Source organism: Elephas maximus, chromosome 3 (assembly GCF_024166365.1).
Source record: "Elephas maximus indicus isolate mEleMax1 chromosome 3, mEleMax1 primary haplotype, whole genome shotgun sequence".
NCBI classification, from domain to species: domain Eukaryota; kingdom Metazoa; phylum Chordata; class Mammalia; order Proboscidea; family Elephantidae; genus Elephas; species Elephas maximus.
In genome coordinates, this window is record NC_064821.1 from 187,997,760 (window position 1) to 188,009,294 (window position 11,535).

At 39.1% G+C, this 11,535-nt stretch overlaps 1 protein-coding gene across 1 annotated transcript; it reads right to left on the reverse strand.

The window, feature by feature from the left end:
• Positions 1-7,700: 7,700 nt before the first annotated feature.
• Positions 7,701-7,934, reverse strand: LOC126073641 (small proline-rich protein 2E-like). Its single transcript, XM_049880525.1, has one exon. It carries the CDS (start codon positions 7,932-7,934, stop codon positions 7,701-7,703), a length of 234 nt encoding a protein of 77 aa, XP_049736482.1.
• Positions 7,935-11,535: the final 3,601 nt, after the last annotated feature.

The following is an 11,535-nucleotide window of genomic DNA, read 5'->3' on the forward strand; positions in this document are numbered from 1 at the left end:
AGGAGTAAATGAAATTAAAGTGTATCAGTGACCTTGCATTGTCTGGAAAATTTTTTTTTTTTAATTTTTATTGAGCTTCAAGTGAACATTTACAAATCGTCTGTCTGTTACATATAAGTTTATATACACCTTACTCCATACTCCCACTTGCTCTCCCCCTAATGAGTCAGCCCTTCCAGTCTCTCCTTTCGTGACAATTTTGCCAGCTTCCAACTCTCTCTATCCTCCCATCTCCCTCCAGACAGGAGATGCCAACACAATCTCAAGTGTCCACCTGATACAAATAGCTCACTCTTCATCAGCATCTCTCTCTAACCCACTGTCCAGTCCCTTCCATGTCTGATGAGTTGTCTTCAGGAATGGTTCCTGTCCTGGGCCAACAGAAGGTTTGGGGACCATGGCCGCCGGGATTCCTCTAGTCATAGTCAGACCATTAAGTATGGTCTTTTTGTGAGAATTTGGGGTCTGCATCCCACTGATCTTCTGCTCCCTCAGGGGTTCTCTGTTGTGCTCCCTGTCAGGGCAGTCATCGATTGTGGCCGGGCACCAACTATTTCTTTTGGTCTCAGGATGATGTAAGTCTCTGGTTCATGTGGCCCTTTCTGTCTCTTGGGCTCTTAGTTATTGTGTGACCTTGGTGTTCTTCATTCTCCTTTGATCCAGGTGGGTTGAGACCAATTGATACATCTTAGATGGCCACTTGTTAGCATTTAAGACCTCTGGGAAATTTTTTTTAAGTGTTAATTTAATTATTTGGTGTCGTGGATTGAAATGTGTCCCCCCAAAACATTTAATGATTTGGTTAGGCTATGATTCCCAGGATTATACGATTGTCCTCCTTTTTGTGATTGTAATTTTATGTTAAAGAGGATTATGGTGGGATTGTAACACCTTTACCAAGGTCACACCCCTGATCCAATGGAAGGGGAGTTTCCCTGGAGTGTGGCCTGCACAACCCTTTATCTTACAAGAGATAAAGGAAAGGGCAGCAAGGAGAGAGCAGGAACCTCAAACCACCAAGAAAGCAGTGCCAGGAGCAGAGCATGTCCTTTGAACCCAGGTTCCTGTGGGGAGAAGCTCCTAATCCTGGGGAAGATTGATGAGAAGGCTGACTGAGAAAGAAAGCCTTCCCCTGGAGCTGACACCCTGAATTTGGACTTCTAGCCTACTAGACTGTAAGAAAATAAATTTCTCTTTGTTAAAGCCATCCACTTGTGATATTTCTGTTACAGCAGCACTAGATGACTAAGACAATTGGCATAGTGATAGATTTAAATTGAATTAAATCAGTAATTTCATCAAATACAAATTAATATTCCAGGGAAAATACAAAGATTGGAGTTTCCTTATCCAGTAATGAAAGATAGCTTATATTTTTAATCCTCCTGCTAGTAACAATTAAAATTATGGATAAAATATTTAAAAACACACACACAACTAATTGAAGGCACTGGAGAGTGACCAAAGGCAGATAGAAACTGAATGTGAAATAGCTCTTTAAAGAAATGAGTCACGTTGCATTACATCCACAAATATGTTTTTTCTCCTGAAGGAACTCACCAGTCTGCGTGGCACAAACAGACAGACATCAAACAGAAGGCAGAGCACCATTCCTCTCCAATATTTGCTGGAGGTCCTAGCCAGTGCAATATGGCAAACAAAAGAAATAAAATACATAGAAATTGGAAACTAAAATTATATTTATTCTCAGGTGACATGATCGTATGTAGTGAAAATCCTTTAAAGTCCACAAAAAAACTCTTTGAGCTAATAAGTAAGTTTAGTAAGTTCATAGTATACTAAGTCAATATTCAAAAATCAATTGTATTTTTTTATTCTAGCAGCAACAAATAGACAATAAAACAAATTAATATCATGTAGAATAATATAGAATTAACCTAAAATGCATAAAAAAGCCAATTCAACAAAATATGGACAAGATATTTGCACTGAAAATTGCAAAACACTGATGAGATAAATTCAAGAAGAACTAAATATGTGACGATATATAATATCTTCACGTATCAGATGACAGTATTTCTCCCCAAATTGAACAATATTTACAACACAATCCGAATCCAAATACCAACAATGTTTTTCATAGCATTTGTAAAGTTCATTTTAAAATTTATATGGAAATGAAAGGACCAAAAATAGCCAAAACATTTTTGAAAAAAAAAAAAAGGACAAAGTTGGAGGAATTTCACTACATATTTTCAATATTTACTACAAAGCTATGGTAATAGAGATTATGTAGTATTGACATCAAGATAGAGAAATAGATCAATTGAATGAATATGGAGTCTAGAGATGAACTAACACATCACAATGAACTGATTTTTGAAAAAGAAACTAATACTATTTAAAGGGAAAGCTGTAGAAAATAACCGCATATTCATGAACCTGCACCCCAACCTCACTTCATACTCAAATCAATTCTTTAGCAATTATACACCCAAACCAAAAGACAAAATTATAAAGTTTTTAAAATAAAAAAGTCACAGGGAAATATTTTGTGACCATTGTGTTGTTGTTGTTGCTAGGTGCCGTCGAGTCGGTTCCGACTCATAGAGACCCTACGCACGACAGAACAAAACCCTGCCTGGTCCTGAGCCATCCTTACAATCGTTGTTATGCATTAGCTTATTGCTGCAGCCACTGTGTCAATCCACCTTGTTGAGGGTCTTCCTCTTTTCCACTGACCCTGTACTCTGCCAAGCATGATGTTGGTGAAGAGTATTGAATTTGCCATAGACTGCCAAAAGAACGAACAAATCTGTCTAAAAAGAAGTACAACCAGAATGCTCCTTAGAAGCAAGAATGCAGAGACTGCGTCTTACATACTTTGGACATGTTGTCAGGAGGGATCAGTCCCTGGAGAAGGACATCATGCTTGGCTGTGACCATAGGGTAGGCAAAGATTCCTTAGAAAACAAAGAGTACTACTAAAGAAAGAAAGAAAAAAAAGATAAATTTCACATCATCAAAATCTAAAGCCATTGTTCATCAAAAGAAACTGTTAATAAATGAAAAGTCAATCCACATATTGGTAGAATATATCATATATGTCAAAGAGTATGTACCCATAATATATAGAACTTTCACAAATGAATCATGAAAAGTCAAGCTACCTAATGGGCAAAAGATTTCAATAGCCAACATGCAAAAGTAGAAAAGTAAGTGAAAAGGTGTTTATCATAACTAGTCATCAGGAAAACACCATTTAAAACCACAATGAGATACTCCTTGATAGCCGCTAGAAAGCCTAAAACTTAACATACTGAGAATACTAAATGTTGGTAAAGATATAAAATACCTGGAACTCATATGTTACTGGCAAAGACCAGTTGTCATTGAGTTGGTCCTGACTTAGGACAGCCCCAGGTGTGTCAAAGTAGAACTGTGCTCCACAGGGTTTTCGGTAGCTGATTTTTTGGAAGTAGATGGTCGTGCCTTACATCTGAGGTGCCTCTACATGGACTCAAACCACCAGCCTATCAATTAGCAGATATGTTATCATTTCATCCACCCAGGGTGGACATGGTCGATAGTACAGCCACCTTGGAAACAGGTTTGGAAGTATCTTTTAAGTTTATAGAAAGAGGAAGATCATCTTAATTGTAAATATATTTAGGTATAGTATGATTTAATGAGAAGATTTATTTCTTTTAAAGATAATGGTGTGTGTCCATGCACCTGTGCACATGTGTGTAGGTATGTGTATGTGTGTTCTCAGTTAATAATTCCCACGTGGACACGTAGGACCATAAGAAAGGGTATGTTTAAAGAATATCCCTTCTTTTAGCAGCTTACTTGAATTGTAAAATTTTGTTGTTCTTAGTTGCTGTCCAGTCGGTTCCAACTCATAGAGATCCTATGTACAACAGAACGAAACAATGCCTGGTCCTGGGCCGTGCCCAAAATTGTTGTTATGTTTGAGCCCATTGTTGCAACCACTGTATCAATCCATCTCGTTCCTTTTTTTCATTAACTCCGTGCTTTACCAAGCATGATGTCTTTCTCCAGGAACTGATCTCTCCTGATAACATGTCCAAAGTATGTAAGATGTAGTTTCATCATCCTTGCTTCTAAGGAGCATTCGGGTATACTTCTTCCAAGACACATTTGTTCATTCTTTTGTCAGTCCATGGTATATTTCATATTCTAATCCAATGCCACAATTCAAAGGGGTCAGTTCTTCTGTCTTCCTTATTTATTGTCCAGCTTTCACCTGTATATGGTGCATTTGAAAATACCATGGCTTGGGTCATGTGCACCTTAGTCTTCAAGGTGACATCTTAGATTTTAAACACTTCAAGGAGGTCTTTTGCAGAAGATTTGCCTAATGCAATGCATCTTTTGATTTCTTGACTGCTGCTTCCATGGGTGTTGATTTTTGAGCCAAATAAAATGAATTCCTGACAACTTCAATTTTTCCTCCTTTTATCATGATGTTACTTATTGGTCCAGCTGTGAGGATTTATGTTTTCTTTCTGTTGAAGTGTAATCCATACTGAAAGGCTATGGTCTTTGATCTTCACCAGTAAGTGTTTGAAGTCCTCTTCACTCGCAGCAAGCAAAGTTGTCATATGCATAATGCAGGTTGTTAATGAGTCTCTCACCAATCCTGATTCCCCATTCTTCTTCATATAGTCCAGATTCTCAGATTATTAGCTCAGCATACAGACTGAATACCTATGGTGAAAGGATACAACCCTGACGTACACTGTTCCTAAATTTAAAACACTCAGGATCCCCTTGCTCTGTCCGAACAACTGCCTCTTGATCTATGTACAGGTTCTTCATGAGCACAATTAAGTGTTCTGGAATTCACATTCTTCACAGTGTTATCCATAATTTGTTATGATCCACACAGTCGAATGCCTTTGCATAGTCAATAAAGCACAGGTAAACATTTTTCTGGTGTTCTCTGCTTTCAGCCAAGATCCATCTGACATTCAGCAATGATATCCCTGGTTCTGCATCCTGTTCTGAATCTGGCCTGAATTTCTTACAGTTCCCTGTTGATATACTGCTGCAGCTGCTTTTGAATGATTTTCAGCAAAATTTGACTTGTTTGTGATATTAATGATATTGTTTGATAATTTCCACATTTGGTTGGATAACCTTTCTTGGGAATAGGCATAAATATGGATCTCTTCCAGTCAGTCAGCCAGGCAGCTGCCTTCCAAATTTCTTGGCATAGACAAGTGAGCACCTCCAGCACTGCATCCTTTTGCTGAAACATCTCACTTGATATTCCATCAATTTCTGGAGCTTTGTTTTTCTCCAATGCCTTCAGTGCAGCTTGGACCTCTTCTTTCATTGCCATCAGTTCCTGATCATATGCTACCTCCACAAATAGTTGAACTTCGACCAATTCTTCTTGGTATACTGACTCTGTGTATTCTTTCCATCTTCTTTGGATGCTTCCTGTGTCGTTTAATACTTTCCCCATAGAATCCTTCACTATTGCCGCTTGAGGCTTGAATTTTTTCTTCAGTTCTTTCAGTTTGAGAAGTGCTGAGCATGTTCTTCCCTTCTGGCTATCTACAGCTCTTTGCATATGTCATTAGAGTACTCCACTTTGTCTTCTCAAGCCACCCTTTGAAATCTCCTGTTCAGCTATTTTACATCAATTCTTCCTTTTGCTTTAGCTACTCGATGTTCAAGAGCAAGTTTCAGAGTATCTTCTGACATCCATTTTGGTCTTTTCTTTCCTGTCTTTTTAATGACCTCTTGCTTTGTTCATGTATGATGTCCTTGATGTCATTCCATAACATCTCAGGTCTTCAGTGGTTAGTATTCAATGCATCAAATCTATTCTTGAGAAGCTCTCTAAATTCAAGCAGGGTATACTCAAGGTTGTCCTTTGGCTCTTGGGAAATTGTTCTAATTTTTTTCAGGTTCAACTTGAACTTGCATATAAGCAACTGATGATCTGTTCTACAGTTGGTCCTTGGCCTTGTTGTAAAATAAGCACTTATAAGGCAAACTGCAAGGCAGCACTAACTTTTCAAATTTAAATAAATATTCTAAACCCTATTACTTTCCAAATGTGCGATCAGAACACTCAAAAAATTAATTTCAGAGGTGAACAAAAATGACAAGACCTTGAGTTTTTGTCTGCTGATGGAGTAAGAAGAGCATGTGGTACCCAAGAAGATGAGGCAGTCTCAGGCCTTCTGGAGCCTTGAAAATTTCCCTTTCTTCTGGACTATCCATGTTCTAAGAAATACTCTGGTTTCACGTAGAATGCCCTCCTAATTCCTAAAAGCTGTTTATCTACAAGGTTACATGGAAAAGTGACCTGAATTAGAAAAGAAAGAGAGTAACAGGTATGAAAGGGTAATAAAGTTAAAAAATCTTATTTCCTAGAGTAGTCATGTCTAAGCTTCTTTCTTATTGGAGCAAACACTGTGATGATGATGATCTGTTGCTGCTAATGAACTACCATTTAATAAAAAAATAAATTTTTTTTTTTTTTTTTTAGTGTATATCAATTCTGGGTCAAGACCCCTGGGCACCACAAATGGTCTGTCTTCAACTACTATGTTAAGAAGTAAGAATGGTGAGACTTCACCTCACTTACTTTGGACATGTTATCAGGAGTCCCTGACAAAGGACATCATGCTTGGCAAAGTACATGGTCAGCGGAGAAGAGGAAACCCTCAATGAGATGGACTGACACAGTGGCTGCAATAATGAGGTCAAACTTTGCAATGATTGTGAAAATGCTGCAGGACCAGGCAGTGTTTCATTCTGTTTGTACACAGGGTCACTATGAGTGAGAACTAAGTGTCACCTAATAACAACAGCAGTTAACCTAAAGGTTGTCAATTTGAACCCACTCAGTGGTATCACAGAAGAAAGTTTTGGTAATCTGCTTCCATAAAGACTACAGCGGTTCTAGTCTGTAACACGTGGTGTTGCCATGAGTTGGAATCTTCTCAATGGCAACGAGGTTCTTGTCTGTTTGTTTGTTTAATTCTAGGACAGGTTTTCTGCCAACAAAACTACAGGCATTATTCAATTTTATACCTAAGATTTGTGGTCTAAATATTATTTTCCCACCTAGAGAAAGTGAAATCCTGAGAGGTTAAGTAATTTGTTCCCCAAATCAAAGAGTAATTAAAGAAAACAACCTGCATTCAAAATAACATAGAAATAAACTTTGATGTGATCCAAAATTCAGGTAACAGTGATTGTGAGAGCCTGGATATTGGGATCAAAGAAGAATAGAAATAAGCTAAAATTATGATATAATATTGCTGACAAAAGCAGGTTTGAAAAAGAAATGATATTTATCCCAACTTGAAACATGTACTTTATTCAGGAAGTGAAAGGAAAATTAGAATTCCCAAGTGTTGGAAATCCCTGCCCAGGTTACAGACACAAAAGACGTCAAGAGATTCATCTGATGAGACCAGGGGAATGTGCCCTTGTTCTTCCTTTGAAGGGCTGGGATCCTGGCACAGCTGAGGACTGCCCTTTCTCAGTTACCTCCTGGAGAGTGGCTGTATAACAACGTGGGGAAAAAAACGTTCAGTTGCTGGGAATCATCACAGGCATATCATGGACTAATGGATAGAGAAGCTGTGTCCATGATTGGCTTTGAAGAGAAGATGAAGGTGGAGTTGTGGAAGGAGTCTGAGCCAATTGTCCTTATCCTTTCATGATCCTGATGAATCCTGAAGCTGTCACTTGTTCTTAGGTGGGCACTTCTGCTGGCAGGGTTGGTATATCTGTGTAGGAGGGCATTTCTGCTGGCATGGCTGAGGTGGATATTTAGGGGGTGGACATGGCTCTGGGCACTTTGGAGGTGGACATGGCTCTGGGCACTTTGGAGGTGGGCATGGCTCTGGGCACTTAGGTGGGCATGCCACAGGAGGTGGCTGACAGGGTTGCTTGCACTGCTGTTGCTGGTAAGACATCTTTCTGGAGTCTCCGGAAATCTGAAAGAAATTAGATGACACTATTCACAAGAAGGAACTTTTACACACAGAGAAGCCAAAGCTTATTTGATTCCATTGAATATATCTCCAGTGTACAAGATATACACTCATCATTTAACTCCATTTTTATAACTTTCTGCCTTCTTCTCTCTAGCCAGTTGCTTCACTAGCTCTGGGAAAATTCTCTCTGTTCTAAAGCAGCAAGTAATGATGTTGACATGAAAATAACATCTTCAGGAAAGGCAGTCACAAGTTCTGAAATTCTGAGCAACCTCACAAGGAATTCCTATCATTATTTCTTATGAGACATCAGTACTTGGGTAGAGAGCAAGTAGCTGTTCAGGGAGAGTTTAATGAACTTTTAACTCACAGCAGAATGGACACCAAAAAGAAATGGAAAGGAAAAAAAAAATTACCTTGTTCTCTTCTTCAAACCAAAGCTTTCCTATTAAAATCTTTTTCAATCTACCAGAACCAAGTTGAAGCATTATATCGTTACGCCCCAAATCACACTTTTCATCAATTAATGGCATCAAACCCATGATGCTAACTTTCAACACACCAAATTTTCTATATTCAGATTGAACTCAAATATTTGAGAGCAACCAATAAATGGAAGAACTCAGGAAATCAGACTCACCAGGTTCTCCAAAGTAGATCGGGAATCAAGTATCAGGAGGATGCTAACCTTGCAGCAGAGGACCTCTTTATATAAGGGATTGCTGTCCCATCCAAGGGGAAGTGGAGCTACCTAAAACTGGGCTGGTCCGAGAATTTCCTGACCAAGTACAAACCCATCCCTAACTGGCTGGACAGGGACTCTGATAACAGGAAGCATCCTACTTCCGGATCTCCTCACTGGGCTAAGTGTCCATGACTCAGGGGCCCTGCCTAAGGGACAGTTTCAGTGACTTACAGCAGTGGGAGAATTTAGGGAATTCTCTAACTGGTGTCCAAAGGCTCTTTTTCTTGACTGAGGACAAAGACCCTTTCTTATCCTTCACCTTCCCTGCATCACAAAACTGCCTTCCCTGTTCTACTTTAGCTGTTTGTCAATTTGGTATACATTCTGGGGGGAAAAAAGCCTGACCACCTGGGAGCCTGGATACCTTGTGACACCTTTCACATTACCCCAGCATCAGTTGCTGTCCAGTCAGTTCCAGCTCATGGCGACCCCATGTGTCAGAATAGAACTGTGCTCTACAGGGTTTCCAATGGCTGTAATCTTTCAGAAGTAGATAGCAGGCCAGTCTTCCAAGGTACTTTTGGATGGACTTGATCTACCAGCCTTTTGGTTAGTAGCTAAGCATTTAACCATCTGTACCAACCAGGGACTCCTTTCATTACTCCAAACCCTCATTATAATGCATTTCTTCTTGATTCTATGGCTTGCTCATCAAAGTTTCCTTTCCTCCCTCAAAGATGGACTGATGTAAAGCTGCAGATCATCTCATTAGCCTCCCACCAGTATACTTCTAAACATTCAGCAAAATGATGACCATTAGGGAGCTATTTTGGCCTGCTTTGGGCCTTCAGATAGAAGACATAGAGCTGATTCCTAAGGCCTTGGAAACCCTGGTGGCGTAGCGGTTAAAAGCTACAGCTATTAACCAAAGTCTGGCAGTTCGAATCTGCCAGGTGCTCCTTGGAAACCCTATGGGGCAGTTCTACCCTTTCCTATAGGGTCACTATGAATCAGAATTGACCTCACAGAAATGGGGTATTTTTTTGAAGGCTTTTATAAAACCTGTACCACTTTGGGCCACATGGGTTCCACTAGCACCACAGCATCACCTATTACAATTGAGATACTCTAGCAGCTCAGTACTTGGAACTACAACAGAAAGCAAGCTTTCTGACCCTAATTCCCTCCTCACATGTTATACCCAGTGGTCCTTCATAACTTTATCCAATAAGAACTAAGAAGTTTGTTCATATTTTCTGTCAATCTACCCCTTTAGAATCACTGGAAAATCCAACCTAATAATCAATGCCATTCAAACTATTAATTTTATATGTCTTTTATATTTATTACCTATTTAAACTGTTTGATACAGAAACTATTGGTGGATTCAAGATGAAGTTTAAATCCATTTATTTAAAATTCATTCATTAATATTAATTACCATTCATTTATACCTCCTTAAATGTTAATAATTATGTCATTATAAATTTTACTTAATTTTAAGTTTTGTCCATATTGAACACCGTGGGCAGGTCACCTCACCTTTCTGGGTGTGGATATTTGTCTATGAACAGAGGAGAGTAATACTCATCTAGTGGGTAGGAGGTAGGAGATGGCTGCACTGGGCCTTCTCTTAACTCTGTTCAATCTTGAATTTCTCCTCTTTCTTTCTTTATCTTCTTTCTTTCTTCTCATAGAACCTCAGATTAGACTCATATTCTCCACCTCTTCGAAGCTGCCTTTTCTACAGAAGCACATTTCCTAGAGGTGTTTCTCTGCCAGGACAAACTGCAGGGTGGCATCCAGTCTCCACAGTACTTTTCCTCCTTGCTGTTCTCAAGAATATGTATTTGAACCCTTTTATTTATATAAACAAAAATTCTCTTAATCAGCACTTGAAGGAAATAGAATTGAACAAAAATCAGAAGCATTTATTCAAAGACTCATTACTGAACACCTGTGTGATTCCATCTGGTGATCCCTATAATAGAGAACAAGACACAGTCCTGTGCTGTGCACAGTTAATGGGGAAAACAGACAGATATACGGGCCATTAGTGTGCACTGTTCTCGGGCCCTTACAGCATTGGCAGCTGAACTCCAGGAAGCTGTGCCTCCTGCTTTTATCCTTTCAACTGCTCCAGTTGGAAACTTCCTCCTTGCTGGCCCTTCCTTCCGTATCCAGGGCAGAACAAGAGACACCAGCTAATGCCTTCCCAGGTGTACACACTCCCTGTTCCACAAATGAAGGGTGACCTTACGAAATGCATTAAAGTACTGTATGAAAAGCCTTTCAAAAATGTTTCATCAGCCTATAAAGAAATGTGCTAAAAGCAAGCACCTCTTTCTAATGGGGTCTCCCAAGTAAGGTAAGAGGACCACTTGTGTCACAGGAGATGGTCTAGGTGCTGAACAGAATAATGTAAATGTTAAATGTATACTTATATTAATTCTGTGCTACAAAATTATATAATTTGAATATTTCAACTTGCCTATCACTAAGCAAATTTTTTTAAAAAATTAGGTTTGTATAAAGTGAATTTAAAGTAAAAAAGTTGAATAAGTTCTATTTCACATGTGATATGTACTTATGGTAAATATAGGGGTTATCTATGGGAATAACTAAAGTTTGGGAAACAGTGCCCCAATATGTCCTCCAACCCTGGAAAAGTGGTTTTATTTTTGCCTTTTCAGAGCCTTACCTCATAAATTCTTGTGCAATTCCTCCCTTTAGTACTAAACCTGAGCTATCCTCAGGCACTGAGACCTTACTTTTTGTGCCATGGCTGATGAATAAACTTACAATGTTGGATTTGTGTTACTGTAGAATATGGGGACACTTTGTTGATGGGTGTCGGATGTCCCTATCTCACTTTCCCAGCACTTCTCTACACTG

Excerpts from the sequence above, each read along its gene's own strand:
- LOC126073641 (XM_049880525.1), bottom strand. The coding sequence starts at position 7,934 with ATGTCTTACCAGCAACAGCAGTGCAAGCAACCCTGTCAGCCACCTCCT.